Below are 21,270 nucleotides of genomic sequence, written 5' to 3' on the forward strand. Positions count from 1 at the left end.
AAATAAAAAAAAAAAAAAAAAAAGCTTTGCTACTGAATTTCCCTTTTATGGAACCTTTTGGTGAAATCATTTCAAATCAGGGCAATATGAGAGTTCCCCTCTGAATGGTAATGAACAGATGCAAACAAACATACAGAATGCTGAGACTCAAAGACTGTAACACCACCCTTGGATAAAACTGATCAAATAAAAATACTAAGAATTTCATTTGGAAATCCATGTAGTGTGCAAAAGAGTTCACTGGAGATGAAGTCAAGGACCCAGAAAACGTCTGATCAACTCACAAAACCTTTAAGTTTACAATTAAATAAACAAGCTTCATGACACTGGTACACAACTGACAGATAAACATTAAAACAGGGAGGAAAATAGCTTCGTTTATAAAAATTAGTGTTGTTTTTGGCTGAATAAATCGGAATGCCTGGGTTGTTTGGTTCGAAAGAGGTAAATAATGTTGTCAGAATAAATAATTCAAATAAATACGTGTCTTCGGTTGCTCATTAATTAAATTCCTGAAAGACAAACGTGTAACATAGGGACGACCACTTTACAAAAAGTGGGAAAATAACGTCTCTATCGCCTTAGAAAAGTTTTCCAAGTTGATGTTTATAGGTTATGCAAATGGTATGTATTTTTTTGTTGTTTTTGTTTTTTTAGATAACGTTACCTAACCAGTGCCTTACAGATTAAAACCTGTTCAACAAGTCGAGCCAGAAAACACTGGAGTTCCAAGGTTGAAAGAAGAAAAAAAAAAAAATCTCAAAACCTGTCGCACCAAACAAATCCAAGATGGGCTCCACTGCGATAATCACTGTAAGTATTGGAAAATAACTTAAAGTTTAGAAAACCTGTAATACATTGGGCCTCGTTTATCAATCTCTATCAAAAAGGGTACGAAAAAATCTCAAATACAATTTATCAAAGGCATAGAAATCTCTGATTTGTGCAAAAATGGCCTCATCTGCTGATAAATTTGATCAATTTCACCTGAGCCTTAGTGGAATGGGCATGTACATAATGCTCAATTACTAGACACCGGATCCATTTTACTAGATTTTATTTAAAAGCTTGGTTACGGATAGGTGCGCACAATGGCGAGAGCGAAAAAAGTAATGCTTCAGGCTTTGAAAAGTAAAAAAAAAAAAAAGAAATAAGAAAAGGGTCACAGCAATACATAAAATGCTACGTCTGAATGTTTTATTTAAGTCAGTGGATCCAAACTGACCTTTTAATGGTGTGACCTGAGTTTAATATGGGTGCATTCTCAGTGCTCTGTCTCAATTTAACTCCACATTTGACAGCCACATAAATCATTTAACATGACTGTTTCAAACAACTGCGCTCGTTGGTGACGTTCCAAAAAACCCCAAAGATGAGACTTTCATTAGATATATGTATACCATCAATCTGGTCACTTTGTAATTCTTTTACATATCTGCAAGCTGCAATGAGAATTAGTTTACAAAACCTTACAGCAACACATCAGTAATAATACCTCCACCTGTTGTGCATTCTAAAATCATAGCATTATCTCGCACTTACGCTTCAAAATCACAAAGTGTGAGACCGTCTCATCATGTCACAAAGAAATCCAGTCTGGATGAAGTAAATCTCATCATACACTTGTGTTTTGGTAGAAGAGACAGATAAGCCGGGTAGTCATTTGTCTCTTATGCCAAAGAAGAAATCATAATCAAATCTGATTGTACACACACTCAACAAATATGAGTTTCTGACTGCACTTCCAGTTATTCAGAGACCCACTATCTGTACCGTGTCAGGTAATGTTTGTCTCCTATTGAGCATACTTCCACGTAAAGAACAACTGTCCTAGAGTGGAAATGATGGGAGGTGAATATCACCATTCCTTTAGTCAAGCTACTAGTCCCTGTTTGGTATTAACTAGTACCTGTGCGTGTGCGTGTGTGTGTGTGTGTGTGCGCATGTAAATGAATGTAAAATCCTTGTTTCCTCACTCAAGTGTTAGTGCACTTTTTTGCTATATGCTACAACTTTAATTTCAGACACACCTGCACACACAATGTGCAAAAAAAACAAAAAAAAAACAGAAGAATGAATATATAATGCCTTATGCTTAAAAAAACCCACTGCAAACATGGGACTTGAGAGATGAACAAGTGAAATAAAATGCAATTGGAATAAAGGGGACACCACACATGCTTCAGGTTTCAAAAAAAAAAAAAAAAGAAAGAAAGAAAAGAAAAAAAAAAGAAAGAAAGAAAAAAAAGTGCAAGAATGGAAAACCACAAAAAGCGGCATGAGTCAATCTGAGCGATGTTTTGAGATTTCCATTCATATTCCAATCAGCCCAATTAACAGAGGAAAAGATCATTATTCTTCTCAATATTATTAGTAGTACGTTAATACTAGTAATAGGAAGAACAATAATAAAGCTGTAGTTGTAGCACATTATATCTATATCTCTATATCTCTATATATATACCTCCAAATTACATACTTCGTGCAGGTGCTACCAAATAAAACATGGAAATATTACACATCATATCAGATTTCTTTGCGTGAGCTTAAAGAAACAAAGAAAACGTGCCAAATTTGGGTGGTTAAAATCACAAATGGTCAACTGCTGCGTGACATGGTTGTGCCACCTAAATGGAAACGCTATTACTATGGATTTCCAAAGGTAAACAATTTTTGTTGAATAGTGAAGGTAGCAAGACAAACCCGTGTTGGCATCAGTAGATATAAACAACTGCTTGAACGTATTCTAATAGTACATGTTCAGACTTTTTAAATACTGTGTTCAGCTCTGGTCTAAGAGAAGAAAAAATTTATAGAGGAGTAGAACATCATTCCAAGCGTTCTTTCAGACGATGACGACTCGAGTCTGATCAGGAGCAGTACCCCTGCTTTTTGTGTTGTTACGGAAACGTCTTCTGCTTTGCATGCAGGAATGCATTTAAAATCATCATGCTACTGGTATTATACATGCCCGTGGACTATTTCGAAATAGCTTTTACTCTTGAGTTAGCTAGTTAGTTTTGACAACTAGCAATACGGCAACAGCATTCCTCGTTACAGGCAGAAACCAGAATCATGCAGAAAATGAGTATCAAGGCAACCCAAATTAATCACGTCTACAAATGCACCCCTGAACCTGAAGCCTCACTTTGTGCCTGTAATAGTTCAGTAATGCTACAAGCAATTACATCTCTAACATTTGGTTTCATTCGTTTTAGCACATCAGCTCAGGAAAGTACGAATAAACATGGTGCCAAACTCAAACACATGCTTATACAAGAGAATCTGAATGGAACACTGTAAGGCCATCGGAGTACATGAACATGAACAACATGTATCACTACACTAAGCGTTTTGTCTTTTGTTAAACAGATAGCTACCACCAAAAATAAATGTGGTTCTGAATTTGGTTTGTTTTCTACATTAGATACCTCTAAGTATAGCAGCTTTCATATATAACTATGGAGCTAGAAGTCGAGTCAGCTTTCTGAAGCCCTGTTGTATGACTGGACTGCATCATGGTGAACCCTGGAGTTAGCCAATCGACAACTCAACGCAATACGCACGATCATTCGTCATACCGGGTCAAACTGTGGGAATGCCTTTGGCACAAGTATATCAAAGGATTCTTTTACTTTTAATTCTCACTATAATGTTTTGATCGATTCTGATAAATGAGTCCTTTCAAAGCTGGGTTGTGAAAAGTTTCAGAATGTGAAGATCAACTTACGATCTTCGTTCTATTGGCACTTTTTTGGGACACCACGTCATGGCATGTTACATAATAAAATACATCTGGGTCTTTTAAAGACATCAACTGATTGGCATTGAGGGTGCAGTTTTCCTAAAACTGCTCAAACTTCTAGAGGTGTTTTAATGTTCAACGTGGTAATGTAACTTATTTATTAGCCTTTTTGGATGCTCCACCTTCTATTTTGTTCTGCAAGTACTTATCCAGCTCTGCTTCTCTCTTCACAGCTTCTGGATTGATCTTGGGTGCACCCGGAAAACATACCAGTACCACGCTCATGTTGTCACGGCTACCCTGTGTACAAACGAGAAAAAACAAAAAGAAAGGAAGGAAACAGTTATGCAATGCCAGCTACACACACTGACTCATTGTGTACTGATCTAAATAACACACTATTTTTTCCTAATATATTTATTGGACCTAAAAACGATTGAGCAACTTTAGCAGTCAGGCCGTACCTTGTACAAACAGGTGTCCACAATTTCATTACACACAGCCTCCAGGTCCTCGGTCAACTCCAGCCTTGAGCGCACATAGTCACACAGTTCCTCGTTGGTCATGACGTCCCAGATTCCATCACAGGCTAGTACTACAAACTCATCCTCTGCATCTGACCGTTCGATCTCATACACTTCAGGCTCTGGGGACACCAGTTGCTCTGTGGGGCCTTTCCCATGAACGCACTTGTAGTCAAAATCTCCGAGAGCACGAGAGACAGCCAGAGAACCGTTGACCCGCTGAATCATAACGGCACCACCCGCGTTCTGAATCCTCTCCTTTTCTAAAGGGTTGCTGGGCTTGTGGTCTTGAGTGAAGAAGTGGACCCGGCCACCACGGCTCAGAAGAGCCCGTGAATCCCCACAGTTGATGAAATAAAGATGACTAGGAGAAACCATGATTCCTACGGCCGTGGAGCCGCTGCGGTCAGCGCTGTGTTTGCGCTCCGACATAGCTCGCATGTGCTCGTCGATCTGCAGGAAGCCCGTGCGAATGCCACTCTTCACGCTCTCCACCGACGGCTCAGCCTGAGAACCCTCACTGCCTCCACCTGGGCCTCCGGTGTGGAAATCCGGGTTGCTTGTGATGTGCTCCAGCAGGTGTTCACAGCAATACCGGGCCACCTGAGATCCAGCGTGGCCGTCGTAAACGGCAAAAAACGCCCAATTGCTCAGACCGTTTGGAAGGCCGATGACCGCTGTGTGGGCGTCCTCCATCTCGACCCTCCACCCTTGCATGCTGCTCAGGCCATAGCACAGGCCATTTCCCTCTCCGTGTGCGGTTAACTTCTCCATCTTTGGCTTGTCCAAGAAAGCACCCATTGTTGTCTGTTTCAACCAAACACAAAGAAGCATTGCAAACACATACGCCACATACTAATTAGGTGGTTTCTTTATCCTATTCGCTTACTTTACACTTACGTAGATGTACAAGAATGAAGCGTGAATAAAATAGTTATGCAAATACTTTGGAAAGTAAAAATTTTTTAAAAAAAAACATGATGGAAAATTTTCAGACCCATACACAATAACCACCTGTCACTCGGCCACGCCCACATCTGGACTACTGACTAAACAACTTAGCTCGTTTAGTAACTTTTTCAGCCAATCAGACTCTAAAACATAGTACAAGTGATCGTTAACTAAATCAAAACCTGTCCACGTGTACCACACCTGGTTTCTGTTCCTAAAGTATGTCCAACACGCTAACACAAGCTAGCTCGCTAACCAGAATGACTTTGATATTAACTTACCAGTCTCCTTACAGCTCTTTGTTGAAGCCGAAATGAGTAGATTGAAGAGGTTTCCTTCTGTTTAGCTCCACGAGGAGCAGCTGTCTCACTAACCAGACGCGTCACTAGTTGCTAGTAGACAGGTATTAGCTAAGCAGTTAGCTAGCGTTGTAGCAGGACTCACTCACTGACTAGCAGGCGAGACAGGATAGGTGGAAGAGCTGAGATAGAGAGAAAGACGTGCGTTTGTATCCCAGAGAGGAATACTGACGACGTGCATTATGGTCGTCTCATGCAGTGGTCTACACCGAGCTCCATTTTAGCACCTGTGTGTGTGTGTGTGTGTGTGTCTCGCTGCGGTTGTGTCTTTCCTCTAACACAGAGAGGGAGGGATCCGGTCCGCCGACTCCCTCCTCAAACCAGCACATCTCCGCAGCGACGCTCAGATCCCCGGATGTAAGTCGCCCATAGGCTGATTCTGTCTCCGGATTGACGTCATCGCGGGTAAATGGTGCTTTTTTACCATCGCTGCCTTCTTGACCCAAACTCCTCTTTTGTTTTGATGAACACAAGGACTGCATAGGCAGAAGTTTGTAGACACCTGACATTTCCATGCATGTTACTATGTGCTTGTTGAACATGGCATTCCAGAACCCCCTCCATTTACTCTCACCACCATCATCACCACCATCATCACCACCTTTTTTTTCATGTCAGCCACTACCCAGGGAAAGGTTTCCTATTCTTTCTGGAGTATGTTTTTTGAGGATTGCAACCATCACTGGTATAAGCTTTGCTACCCCAACCCTACAGTTAAATCACATATAAAAGAAATCTGCACTAAATTTATGCCAACTAAATGACATATGATGTGAATAAATCAACACTGTAGTGCTTATATGGCTTGTAGGGTGCCATCGAGCAATTACGAGCCTCAGTACAAGTTCCTAATATGGGCAGTCTGTCAAAAATGTTCCTAAAATGCCATTTTATTTACATGAACAGATGGGGTTTTACTTTGGGATGGTCCGGTTTTGATCAGCACCTTCCACCTTCTTTGGTTCTCTGTAATGTACTATTCTGAGATATCTATCATATAGGTCTGTTCTGAGCCAAACTGAATCTTTGGTTAGGCCAATACTCTCACTGCATAGCGAGAAGTTTGTGGACATCTGACATTATCATGCACAATACATGCTTGTTGAACATTCATCACATTGTACCACCCCCTTCCCCCAAACTTACCGTCTTTTTGTTATAATGACATCCACTGCTCAGGGAAGGCTTTTCACCTCTTTCTCGAGCAAAGCTGTGGGGATTTGCCTATTGACTTAAAAGTTAGCAAGTAAGGAGATCTGGGGTGCAGCCAAATTGTCAAGTGGGGCTCAGGACCAGGATCCAGGAGTTCCTTTACTCCAGTTGTGGCACACTATGTCTTTATGAAGCTCATTTTGTACACAGAGGCATGGTCATGCTGGGACATGTTTGAGCAGCTTAAGTTCAGTGGAGGAAAATTGTAGTGTTGAAGCATGCAAAGACGTCCTATAAAACTTCATGCTTGCAATTTTGTAGTATAAGTTTGTGGAAAACCGACAAACTGTTGGCCATATAGTGTATTGGTTTAGTTTTGTTCTAATTCATATCTGGTCTAGGATTTAATAAAACGAGTAAATAAATAAACTGAAGCCATTAATAAAACAAAAAATGTTGCTCGATGGAAAATATAAAGCTGAAACCATAGGATACTCATAAAACTCTTTCTATCATTGAACAAAAATGAAAAGGGAGAAGATCCAATATATATTTTACCTTCTAATTTATACCTAACATTCTAATTTACTTTATATAGCTTTTTCTTTGTATTGAAATGTATGGGGCTATGCTTTGTAGGCACAGGATGGCACAGAATTCAGCGTCCATATGCAAACTAAATGTCATATCATGTTGATTTAAATCAACACTGTATTTCCTAAATATCTTGTGGGGTACCATAGAGCTATTACGCACCTCAGTACAATATGGACAGTCATTTAAAAAAGTTCTTTAAATGCCATATTATCCTATAAATAATTAGATAGTGTTATACTTTGCGATGGCCCAGTTTTAATTGGCCCTGTTCCCCCGTATAGCATCAGATTCCTGTTATTGGCTGACAGGCATGAAAATTGACAAGTCTTTAGCAGTTGCAAGCCTTCCATCTCAAGGTTCTCTGTAATGTACCATTCAGAGATGTTTTTTGCTTACCACGGATGAATGATTAAGAGTGTTTTTTTGAGTGATCGTAGCCTTCCCGTTTGCTCATACAAGTCTGGCCATTCTCCTCCGACCTTTCTTATCAACAAGCTGTTTCAGTCCACAGAGCTGCTGTTCACTGGATGGTCTTTTCACACCATACGCCAGTTTCTAAAATTCTCAAGCACTTGAATGGTATCTTATTTTATGCATTGTGCTGTTACCACATGAAAGGCATGAATGACAGGATAATTGCACGAATTAGCCGGTGTATATGGTTTCCTAATAAACTGGACAGTGAGTGAATATATAGTACAGTATATATAGTACAGTTAAGTGGGGTCTTCTTTTGTGCCATGTAGTTACAGTGCTGCAATTTTACATGAATTACAATACTAAATAATTTATCCAGGGCTGCAGGTCCAAATGAAAAGCATCTTATGTTAACGACTGGCCAGTTGTCTACTGGCTGACCACATTATTTCTCGCAATGTGGCCTGCACTTAGGCACTTAAGTACCTTGTTGCTTTAAACACTACATGCATTATAGCCAAACGAGGCAAACAAAAAAAGATGCTGCTTTTCCACTATTATATGAAGCATTCATTTTTTACTTTCTCTCCCACTCTCTATCTTTCACATATGATCGGTTTTACTCCTGATCCATACCAGCGCAGTTCTAAAATGAAACATTCTTTTTTAATGTCTATGTCCAATTCTTTGCCCAAAAAAAAGGCAGCCTGCAGACAATCAGTCATGTGTGAAGTTTTTGAGGTATCCGGGACAAAAGGGCTCACACAATGTTTTTGTGAAATACCAGACAATCTATATGGATTTTTCTTTTGGTGGCAACAGCTACAGGAAAGAAAGCTACAGGAAATACCAAAACAAGGTTTTGTTACAGCAGTGAAACTAATTCAATATGTTCTTCTTTATAGCCCTAAAATGGTATGTAGTGCATGAAATAGAAATTCAAAGCCAAAAATGTGATATTGCACTTGGCATGATGGCTGGTACAGTTTTATTTGATTTTTAAAAAAAGCTTTTTTTGTTGCTCTTTTTATCTTTTTAGATAACTTTTTTGGTACTTTTTCACCTGGTTCTTGTAGGCGTATCTTTTATTTTAAGAAAAAAGCTTGATGGCAATGCACTGTTATTGGACCCTATAAAAAATATCTTGGATAAATGGAACAAATCGTTGACGAAAAGGCGTAACACCACGTTGATACATTTTACAATAAAAGCATGTTCTGCTTTGTGTTATTCCTCAATTAGCAATTTACCACCTTTAATATTTGTAAAAATTCATTAGAGGATAATGATTTATTATTATTTGTTAATAATACAAATAAATTTTTTTATAAGTTGCATTTAATGTTGTAAAATATTTGCAAAGCATGTAGCTACCTGTTAACACAGATTATAACAACTATAAACAATTGTTCTTTTTTTTTTTGCTCTTTCTCCTTTTATCTCTCTGAAGTTAATAGGAAACAAAAAAGCATCTTGTCATGTTACTAATAAAACACAAAATTAAACCCTGAAGACATTCGTGTTTTAGAAGTTTAACGTTACAGCTTTACTTCTTACCTGTTACAGTGGAGACTCCTTCCAAATAATGGGGTTGCCATGTCACCAATTATAAAGAACAAAGTAATTATTTTCTCTTCTCATAGAGATTCAATCATACATGCCACTTTGTAAATCACTGTTATAGAAACAGTAACATTAAAGTAAGCAAATCAGCATAGAAGTACAGAAAAAACACCTTCTGGCCAGTCAGAATTCAATAGTGAACAAAAATAATTCTTGCTATTTTTAATGTAATAGTTGGATTGGTATGTCATCCAATTGTTTTTCACTTCAGGTCAACATGTGGCTTGTTTAAATGTACAGTGACAGTACAATACATTACTATTTAAATCTGCATTGGTGGCACAGTGGGTAGCATTTTAAAGTGACAGTTCCATTGTTGCTTCTATTATTCTGAGGGTTTTCAAATTTACAGAAGGACTGAATAAATGAACGAATGAATGAATGAATCTATCATGATACTGTGGCATTTTTTAGCATTGAAATCACTGCATGATAAAAAAAAGTCTGCTTCATGTTTTATCTTTCACAAAAGACCAAGGCTAACGATTGCTTGTTGTGGTTGGTAAGTAATGCCCTATTCAGCCACTATTGAATTATTAATAGCATATCTTTCTGTTGGGCATTTGTCGAGTATTTGTTGTTGCCAGTTTTTTAACAGGTCTGTGCCACCAGAAGGAAAGACTGTGTAATGTGTAAACTATACTTTTTGAGAAATCCACAGCAGATATTAGTATTTGTATTTTAAAATCAGTGCTAGCTTGTAATTTACCCTCAATCATGTTGTTCCCTGTTCTATAATTTCTGCAGTAGCAGCAATATAACACTACTTTGTTCATATTGCAATTTTTTTTAAGAGAGAGAACAATAAAACAAACATCACTGTCTACATGGAACGAGTGTAAAGCAGTTCAGAGCTGCAGTGGCACGTAATAATAACAAATACATGTGTTTTAGTTACAAAAATAAAAAAGATTACAATTGAAAAATCTCAGTGTTCAGCAGTGATATTGCTCCACAAGTTAAGAGTGCATGCAATCTATTGCTTTTATTGACCTTGAATTAATGACACTGTCCTATTTATTGTTTTATGATCATTTTCACAATTCACACAACAGCAGCTTATGCTGTATTCTTACAATGATAATTGTATTCGCTTACCATCTTACGAATTACGAATAAACCTTGACAGGAGCCAGAGTCTAAAAGGAAGACAGCGGAAAGTGTTATTATACATAATTTCCATCTATAACTGTTTTATATGGTCATTAAATACAATTAATTGTTGCCAGGAAATTAGGATAACATCAGTTGCAGTCTGTGTAGCTTGACAGAGAGAAAGAGAGAAAGAGAGAGAGAGAGAGAGAGAGAGAGAGAGAGAGAGAGAGAGAGAGAGAGAGAAATCCTTAACTAATACATAAATCCAAAGCTACACAAAATGCTTGTTAAATCTTCCTTATTTAACCTGTATATGTAGTGACCCTTTTAAAAAAAAAAGAAAAAACAAACAAACAAAAAATTGGCACGAGTGTCGATTTAGACATTGTTAAATTATTAGGTATTATTAGCAACTTATTCTTATTGTTTTGTAAATAAAATCAAGAATTGTGTATTCAAATGTAATGTTTCCAAACCTGGTAATCATGAATTGTCTCCCCTTCTGTACTTCTTTTTTCTCCCCCCATCTCCTGTTTCTTGCTCTACCATAATTTCATGCAGATGTAGAGTAAACACAGCCTGTCACATTCCATACCATTAAACAGGTCACGATCATTCTGTCTTCACAGTGTAAGTAGGAGGGTTAAGACAGGAATGGATAGAAATAGTGATGCTTTCAATCAACGATCTCTACTCCTAATGCAAATGACATTGAAATTAGGGAGAAGCCGTAGCTTTGCAGCACACACATGCACTCTCAGCATGGAATTGCATTATGTTCAGGAATGCCTGGATGAATTAATTTCATTGGCCATTAACTTGGCCTGCTGCCGCTTTTGGATCTACATAATCAGCACTCTGAGAAAATCAGCGACTTACCTCTGCAGACTAGAATTTCTGTAATTTTCTTTGCATTAATACAGAACAATGTATGCAAACACAGCTATTATGTGTGGTCACTGCAAGGGGGTTAGATGCAAATCATTGAGTATAAATGGATATCCGTGCAGCATGACTCCTCTGTGCGTTGTAAAGTCTTTTTAGTTATTTTTTATCTCTAGTATTTGAAACAAGCAATAAGCAGCATTTAAATGCATAAAACATAAATGAAAGTGCTGGAAGTTCTTTACATTCTGTAAAGATTATGACGTCTTAGAATGACCTCTCTGCCAGATGGTTTTAGCTGTTACTCAGGACTGATTTTTACTTTTCAAGTTTAGGCATGAGGGCCACCTAGTGGTTTCACACTGCACATTTAGGTTACATGCATAACAGTGGTTAAATAATCATTTATGACAGCTATATCTCCACCATTTATTTTTATGGCTGAAAGTTAAAATAATTATAGCAAACTTATGGGTTGTGTATGTGGTTATATAAGGAAATAAAGATGCAAGCTATTATGAGAAATGTTACCACGTCAAACAATATTACAGTCACCTATACAATATAATACAATATAAACTTTAGCTACCTTGGGGTAACTGTGGACAATCAACTGTCCTTTTCTTTTCAAGTTGCTAATCTAACACATTTATTATGATTTTTTCTTTACAACATCCAGAGACAGGAGAGCTCATGGATCATTCTGGTGCTTGTTCGGTCCCTCATCATCTCAAGACCTGATTACCGCAACTAGTTCCTGGCAGGTCTGCCTCTGATAGACATTCAACCTCTGCAACTCATCCAGAATGCAGCCGTATGACTTGTTTTTCTTTCCCAGTTTCTTCCACATCACCCACTGCTACATTCCATGCATTGGCTTCATGTAGTTGCATCAGATTTTGTAAACAGTGATGTTTGCCTAAAGCTAAAAAAGGAAATCATCCTTCTACTATTCAGCACTTTATCTCATTCTGCTCTGCATCATGCTCGGTCCAATCCTCAACCATTGCTCGACTGGTCCCACTATCTCTCCAGGTCATGCCACCAGACTCTTCTCTGTCCTGAGGTTTTGAAATAAATCAGTCAATGTTTGAACATCTGAGACTCTAGCAGTCTTTAAAAGACATTCTAGATTCAAACTATTTTCTTCTCTCAACAGAAATTAAGACTGACAATGTTCATAGTCTGTGTCCTATAATGAACCAGTATTAGGATGAATTTATTGTTGGAGAAAATGCCATAAATGTAAATGTAATGATTATCCTAACAACAAACAGAAACTCTAATAATGTTTTTGTTATTTTGCCAATTAGTAGAACTTTTGGTTATTTCTAAAAGACGTTTTTGTCCATCAAACATACATCTTTTTACTTACATTGCAGTTGATATTAACAATTATTCTCTCTTTCAGGACAATTCGTCTGTTTTGCATTTGACTTTTACTTATACACTTGTTATAAACCTGTATTGCATCGCAGTCTGAACTCTTCAGTCAAAGAAGTGTTAGAAATTTTCACCAATCAGTACTAGCATTTCAACAGCAATTTGTTAATAATAGCAATTACTGTATATTTTATAATAATAATAATTATAATAATTCAGTAGCTTTAACTATTTGATTACTTTTGTGTATATCATCTGACTTAATTATTTGGTGCTGTAATGAAAGATTGGACCTGAACAGAGATTGCTGTGTTGTCGTCAGCCCATTTAGAGCTCTTTCCAGTTTATGTTCTCATATGAGTGTGGACAGATTTGTGCTCATCCCAAGAGGGATTTAATCATCAGTTGGCAACTTTATCTTACAAAAGTGACCAACATCTGTGACCAGATTTCACAAGAAGCCATTCAAATGAACTATTTAATTGTGTTTATTATATTGACAGTTTATAATGCCACCAGGATTTACATATATTATGTCATTAAAACTGACAGGGTTGTAAATATATTGAACAAATAGAGTTCAAATGTCGCTCTACACATTTTCTTTATAAAACACTAGAACAACATCGATTGATCAGTCTTTAAAAGTATGACTTTCAGAAATAAATTTCATGATGAAAAAAGGAAAATGTCATCTATTTCCTTGTTTATTTTGTTTAATGTTATTTAACTGTAAATCCGGATGCCCTGTTCTAGTAGAATAATGTTTTGATGGATAGTTTCCTTGGCAGTAACTAGAGCAGAAAGGAAACTTTGACCTTTGGGAATTTCTGAAGCCCGTGGCAGACATCAGAATGTTCAGAATGTAACATGGACACTTCCAGAGTGACCACACCAAAATAACACTCCAATATACATGTAATAATAAAAAAAAATATATATATATATATATATATATATATATATATATATATATATATATATATATATATATATATATATATATACACACACACACACACACACACACACACACACACACACACACCAAATATCTGACCATGAGGATAAAAAAAAAAAAAAAAGACATGTTGAAAAAAGGATTAAAGCTAAAAGATATCTACTCTGTTGCAGATTGTTGCAGCATTATACTTCATTAATATGTTATGTACTACTGTAGTAGTGAATTACGAGAAACTGAGCTGTTATAAAGTGGAAAAAGTCCAAGGCATCAGGAAATGTAATATTGATTGTGCATAGACTGCTATTCTGCTTTGTACTTTATATACAATTTTTTGGGGTGTTTTTTTTGTTTTTTTACTATTATTTACTAACTCAACAGTCTTAAGGACTTTTTTATAGATATTAGTAATTGGTGTATTGGTAACACCTTAAAGAAAGCTTCCTGTTTGCCTTTTTTTAAATGTAAAATAAGATTACCTGTATTTCTATCTGCTGTATTAATGTATTTACATGCAAGAAAAAATGTCATTTGAACATCAGTGTTGCATTAAAATTGTATTATGTATAACTTAGTATAAATATCATAAATTCATTATCATTTTTTGGGGGAAAAACAAAAAGGATAAGAAGACCTGAATGAACTCATCATATGGGATAGAAATTAGGACAAATTTTGCTTTGCATTGTAGAACCAAATATAATATTATATGAGGCAATGGTGAAATATAAAAAACAATTAATAGAGGAATTAATTATAATAAATTAATTTTATTCAAAAAATAAAAAACCATGGTAAACTTACACTATGCCTCCAAAAGTATTGATTCACCTGGTATGTTATTTCGCTATGGTATGTTATTTTTCAGCATTACATTCCACATTTAGTGCCATTTTGCACTTATAATTCCTTTCCGTCTTTTGAGAAGATGTTCCACTAAATTTTGGAGTGTGCTTTTGGATATTTGTGTTCGTCAGCCACAATGGTATTACGAAAGGCAGGTACTGATGTAGGTGAGGAGACCTGGGGTGCGGTCAGCATTCCAATTTATCCCAAAGGTGTTCAGTAGGGATGAGATCAGAGCTCTTTAGCAGGCCACTCAAGATTTTCCTCTCCAAAGCATGTAAACCAGCTCTTCAAGGAGCTCACTTTGTGCACAGGGGCATTGCCATGCTGGAACAGGTTTGGGTTTCCGAGTTCAAGTGAATGCAAAAGTTTATTAGAGCGCATCTAAAGATGTCCTGTACAACTGAGTGCCTCCAGATTTGTGGTAACAGTTTGGAAAAGAACCACATATAGCAGGAAAGGTCAAGTGTCCCAATACTTTTGGAAATATAGTGTATCATAAACATTACTCAATAATGACTTATGTGACCAATTTTTTTTTTTTTAAAGGAAACTATTAGCAAACTTGAAAACATGTTAGATCTTCACAAACTTTTCTTGTTTTATAAAGTTGTCTTGTTGCACCATATACCCTTATTCTGTTTCAAATGATTGATAAGGATTGTATCTTCCTCAGGTCAAAACATCATGGAAGGTGAAGGTTGTTTGCGATTAAACACAAGATGGCGACAGAGCACAAACCTGAATAAATCCTTTTGTATTTTTTTAAAGATTGAGTTCAGACTGTAAAATTATTATAAAGTCATCAGCTTTATGATTCATTTACTACATCTAATGTAACATCTATGTGATCAATAAAGCTTTTTCATAATAAAGTCTATTTCATTTCTGTTATAGTCTATAGAGAGATTGTAGACTTGTAGATATTGCGAATTAGTTCTACCCAATAGCCAATGGTTCAGTTAGTAAATTAACAAAAATCAAGGAGTCCTTAAATCACTGAGCTACTACCATCTCTTGTACACTGCTTTTTAATTGATAGCCTCTTGTGACAGGTGCTAGTGTAGTTCAGTGTGTATAGGTGTGTGTTGGATATAATATCATTCAGTATATAATATTATATTGATAGGGCCAGTTTGCTAGTTCTTCTTCTTCTTCTTTCGGCTTCTCCCATTAGGGATCGTCCCCAGCGGATCATCCGTCTCCATACCCCCCGTCCTCTACATCTTTCTCTTCCAACCCAACTACTTGCATGTCTTCTCTCACCACATCCATAAACCTCCTCCTTGGCTTTCCTCTTTTCCTCCTTCCTGGTGGCTCCATTCTCCTACCGATATACCCCATGTCCCTCCTCTGCACATGTCCAAACCATCTCAATCTCGCCTCCCTCACCTTGTCTCCAAAACGTCCTACATGTGCTGTCCCTCTAAAAACTCATTTCTAATCCTGTCCATCCTTGTCACGCCAAATGAAAATCTCAACATCTTCAGCTCTGCTACTTCCAGCTCCACCTCCTGTCTTTTACTTAATGCCACTGTTTCTAAACCATAGAACATCGCAGGTCTCACCACAGTCCTATAAACTTTTCCTTTCACTCTTGCAGATACTCTTCTATCACAAATCCCTCCTGTCACTCTTCTCCACCCACTCCACCCTGCCTGCACTCTTTTCTTCACTTCTCTAACACACTCTTCATTACTTTGCACTGTTGACCCCAGGTACCTGAACTCCTCCACCTTCTTCACCTCTTCTCCCTGCAACCACACCATTCAACTGCCCTCCCTCTCATCCACACACATGTACTCTGTCTTACTCCTACTGACTTTTATTCCCCTTCTCTCCAGCGCGTACCTCCACCTCTCCAAGCTCATTTTAACCTGCTCCCTACTCTCACCACAAATCACAATATCATCCGCAAACATCATAGTCTACAGAGACTCCTGTCTGACCTCGTCCATCAACCTGTCAATCACCACTGCAAACCCAGAAATGCTCAGAGCCGATCCTTGATGCAGTCAAACTCTCACCTTAAACCAGTCTGTCGTTCCTACTGCACACTTCACTGCTGTCACACCGTCCGCATACATGTCCTGCACCACCCTCACATACTTCTCTGACACACCAGACTTCCTAATACAGTACCACAACTCCTCTCTCTTCCCATAACTTCATGGTGTGACTTAATTCCCCTGTAGTTACTGCAGGTCTGCATATGTCCCTTATTCTTAAAGATCGGTACCAGCACACTCCTTCTCCATTCCTCAGGCAACTTCTCACCTTCCAAAATCCTGTTAAAAAATCTTGTTAAAAACTCCACTGCCATCTCTCCTTAACATCTCCCTGCCCTATGTCTTCTGGTCCAACCGACTTTCCACTCTTTGTCCTCTTAATTGCTACTTTCACTTTCTCCTTTCTAATCCTATCCACTTCCTGCTTCACCATCTCCACACCATTCAACCTTCTCTCTCTCTGATCTTCCTCGTTCATCAGCTGCTCAAAATACTCCCTCCATCTTCTCAACACACTCTCCTCACTAGTCAACACATTTTCCTGCACTTCCTCATTCCACCACCACGTCTCTTTGTCTTCCTATCTATTTCCAGATGTCACACCAAGTACCTTTCTAGCTGTCTCCATATCACTTCTGCAGTAGTTGCCCAATCTTCCAGCACCACTTCACCACCACTGAGCCTCTTCTATGAACCTCACACCAGTCTTCCTCCTTCAGTTTTTACCATCTTATTCTTCTTTCAGTCTTCACTCTCCTCCTCTTCTTCTTCTTAAAATAAGTGTTCACCACTGCTATTTTCATGCTTTTAGCAAAATCTACCACCATCTGCCCTTCCACATTCCTCTCCTTAAAGCCATACCTACCCATCACCTCCTTATCACCTCTGTTCCCTTTACCTACATGCCCATTGAAATCTGCCCCAATCACCAATCTTCCATTCCTAGTTACACCTTCTACCACTTCATCAAACTCACTTCAGAATCTTTCCTTCTCCTCCATCTCACAACCCGCTTGTGGGACATAGGCACTGATGACATTTATCATCACCCCTTCAACTTCCAGCCTCACAATCATCAGAAACTCTCTTCACCTCCACTACACTCTTACTGTACTCTTCCTTCAGAATCACCCCTACACCATTTCTCTTTCCATCCACAACATAATAGAACAGTTTAAACCCACCTCCAATGTTCCTGGACTTATTCCCTTTCCACTTGGTCTCCTGAACACACAACATATCTACCTTTCTTCTTTCCATCATATCAGCTACCTCTCTCCCTTTACCAGACATAGTACCAACATTTAAAGTACCCGCCGGAAACTCTACTCTCCTACACTTCTCCTTTCCCTGCCGTCTCTGTAGACATCATCTCTCCTTCTCCTCCTTTGGCCAACATAGCCCAATTTCCACCAGTACCCTGTCGGCTAACGATACCTATGGTGGGTGTTGGTAGCCAGGCCTCGACCGATCCGGTATGAATTTCTGTTTTGTAATCCGCATATTTTATTTGGTTTTACACTGGATGCCCTTCCTAACGCAACCCTCCCCATTTACCCGGGCTTGGGACCGGCACTAAGAGTGCACTGGCTTGTGCAACCCTAATGGCTGGGTTGGCTAGTTTGCTAGTTGGTTACCAATAATCTGCCCTTGTATCCTCTGGATTAAATCTCTCTAAAAAAAAAAAGGTAGTACTGTAGTGTAGAGTTTTTAGCTAGCCTTTATACCCCACATGCCTTAATGGACCTTGGGTTCTCATGATCCTGTTGCCAGTTAACTAGTTGTCTTTGCAAAAAAAACTTTCTGGTACTATCCACCAAATACCAGGAACATCCCATAAGACCTACTTTTTTTGGAAATGCTCATACCCAGCATTTCAATTCTGCTTCCAATAACTTAAAGAGATGACTGTTTAATTACATTTACACTTTTATCCAGAGTGATTTACAACTGAGTGGTGCTGGGACTCATGACCTTCTGATCAAAAGTCCATCGTCTTAACTACTAAGCTATCACCTCCTGTACACTTGCTTTCTAATTAAAATATCCTGTCGTGACAGATGCTATTGTAGTTCAGCATGTGTGAATGTATATGTGTGTGTTATTTATAATTTCATCCAGTATATAATATTGTATTGATAGGGCCAGTTTGCAAGTTGGTTATCAGTAATCTGCCTCTGTATCCTCTTGAGTGAATCTCGATAAAAAATAAGGTAGTACTGTAGTGTCATTTTGAAAAAGTTGTGCTCTGGGTTCCTCTAAACAGTGAGAGTGTTTTTAGCCACACTTTAATCCCCACATAGAGCCTTGTGTGCTCATGATCTAGCTGACAGTTATCTAGCTGTCTTTCCATGGACCACTTTCTGGTATTATCCACAGCATCCCAGGAACATCCCACAAGACCTGCCATTTTTTTGGAAATGCTTAGAAACTACTTCTTCCAATAGTTTTGAGAGCTGACTTATCATTTACATTTACACCCTTATTCCTAGAGACTTTCAGCTGTGGTTTAAAGGAGTTCTGGATGCTGCTGGGATTTGAACTCATGACCTTCTGATCCAAACTCCACTGCTTTAACCACCAAGCTTGCTTTCTAACTAATATATCCTCTTGAGACAGGTGCTATTGTAGTGCAGTGTATATGTATATGTGTGTGTGTGTGTGTGTGTGTGTGTGTGTGTGTGTTATACAGTACATGCCAGGTATTCACACAGTATATACAGTAATATAGTATTGATAGGGGCAGCTTGCTAGTTGGTAATCAGTAATCTTCCCCTGTATCCTCTGGAGTGATTCTCTATAAATAAAAAGGTAGTAATATAGTATTATTTAGAGAAATTTGTTTTCTCGGTGTCCTGACCGTAAACAGTTAACAGAGTGTTTTTCATCCTCAGTCCGCGCCCGTCCTGAGCCTCAGACACGGTGACGTCAGCGTCCAAGTGCTGAACTGAGCGAGCCATTTTCGCAGGCGCGTGAGGACGAGCTCAGACCGACAACGCTCGCGCGCCGCTGTCTGTTTTTATTTATTTTGTGGTTGTTGTCGTTTCGTCCTCCCTCCCTGTCCTGATCGTCTGCTCCTGTAATTGCGTAATTTGTTTTGGTTTTTTCCCCCCAAGAAAGAAAACCGAGAAGGAAAAAGGATCAGTGTGTCTGAGGCGCATCGCGCAGACATGTCGGTGAAGCCGAGCGACGAGGAAGCATCCGAGGGCGCGTGGTACGGAGACGATCTGGAGAACATGGAGCTGTTCGGGAAGAAGAGCACCTCGGGCCGCTTCGAGGAGCGCGAGGACGAGCACAAGCAGCACTCCCAACATCCGCCTCACCCCGTCACCATGGAAACTGCATCTACAGGTAACTTTCATTAGGCCAAAGAAGGCAGTTTTACTTTTACTTCACGCTTTTAGTCCCAGAGGAACTCCTGAGATCTCAGGGTTTGTAGATGGTGACTCGAGAATAACAGCTGCTTTTACCGACTAACTTTTATCCCGAGGCCATTGGACCGGAAGCTCTACCTGTGTCTGTCCAGAAATTATAGGGTAGGGTTTTTTCATAGTCACGTGGACTGTTGTTGTAAGTGTTACAGATGTGCTGTAGTTGATTTTATTGTTAGTTAAAATGTTACACTTCTTTCAAACCTGGACTGTCCACATACCCCAGCGTAAACACAGACACATGGCCATCACATCCATTATGTGCCTCATCCCCAAATGTTTATTCAAAGTCTGAAGCACACAGCTGACCTGAACATCTCCGACTGTAGCGTTACAGTTTCCCTTCACTGGAACTAAGAGGTCGTAATGTGTCCCAGCATGACAATGCTCTTGTGCACAGTGAGCTACAAAGACATGCAAGATTGAAGTGGAGGAACTGCGCAGTGTCCTGCACAGAGTGTCCCGGACCTCAACCCTTTACCGAACACCTTCGGGATGAAATGGACCACTGACCTAACAGACCTTCTCACATTACATCAGTGCCTGACCTGTGTAATGCTCCTGTGGTGGAATAATCGCAAATCCCACAAACCCCACAGCAATGCTTCAAAGTGTAGTGGAAAGCCTTTTCAGATGTGATTATAACAGCGTAAAGGGAGTAAAGTTTAACAAACACAAATGGATGTGACTGTGAAGTGATAGATAGATAGATAGATAGATAGATAGATAGATAGATAGATAGATAGATAGATAGAACTTTATTGTCATTGCACAGTACAAGTACACAGCAACAAAATGCAGTTTAGCATCTACCAGAATTACAAAAAGTAGCAGTTGTGCAAATTAAAGTGCAGATAAATATGTAGTATATGTACATCATGTAAATATATATATATATATATATATATATATATATATATATATATATATATATATATATATATATATATATGTGTGTGTGTGTGTGTGTTTGTGTGTGATGAGATTGAGGAGTATAAAAATATGTAATATGTACATTGTATGTACAACTGCACAGAAGTTATATACAGTGTTTATACAGTGATCTAATGGTGTAGTGTAGAGTTCAGTAGGTTGATGGTGGATGGGAAAAAAGCTGTCCCTGAACCTGCTGGTTCTGGTGCGTATGTTCCTGTATCTCCTTTTTGATTGAAGGAGGTAAAACCGTTTGTGACTGGGATGTGAAGTGTGGGTGATGATGATGTTGTGAGCTCTGCGCAGACATCTGCTGGTGTTCAATGAAAGGTAGTTGGGTGCCGGTGATGCGATGGGTG

The 21,270-nt window shown here is 38.6% G+C and overlaps 2 protein-coding genes across 5 annotated transcripts in view; one reads left to right on the plus strand and one right to left on the minus strand.

Moving 5' to 3' along the window:
* ppm1ab (protein phosphatase, Mg2+/Mn2+ dependent, 1Ab) overlaps positions 1-5,854 on the minus strand; it is a 51,437-nt gene extending 45,583 nt beyond the window's left edge. The window contains exons 1-3 of one of the 3 annotated variants that reach the window (XM_046836327.1): positions 5,502-5,854; positions 4,210-5,076; positions 3,928-4,045 (exon numbers count right to left, since the gene is read on the minus strand). In XM_046836327.1, the coding sequence (XP_046692283.1) occupies positions 3,928-4,045; positions 4,210-5,070 (979 nt within the window). In that variant the 5' untranslated portion in view covers positions 5,071-5,076; positions 5,502-5,854. The remainder of the gene's footprint in view (positions 1-3,927; positions 4,046-4,209; positions 5,077-5,501) is intronic. The other 2 variants (XM_046836329.1, XM_046836328.1) reach the window with 2 other exon arrangements.
* Positions 5,855-19,481: 13,627 nt separating this feature from the next.
* rtn1b (reticulon 1b) overlaps positions 19,482-21,270 on the plus strand; it is a 37,146-nt gene continuing 35,357 nt past the window's right edge. For both annotated transcript variants that reach the window (XM_046836350.1, XM_046836351.1), the window contains exon 1: positions 19,482-19,898. In XM_046836350.1, coding sequence (XP_046692306.1) covers positions 19,718-19,898 — 181 coding nt within the window. In that variant the 5' untranslated portion in view covers positions 19,482-19,717. The remainder of the gene's footprint in view (positions 19,899-21,270) is intronic.

Source organism: Silurus meridionalis, chromosome 23 (assembly GCF_014805685.1).
Source record: "Silurus meridionalis isolate SWU-2019-XX chromosome 23, ASM1480568v1, whole genome shotgun sequence".
Classification (NCBI taxonomy): Eukaryota; Metazoa; Chordata; class Actinopteri; order Siluriformes; family Siluridae; genus Silurus; species Silurus meridionalis.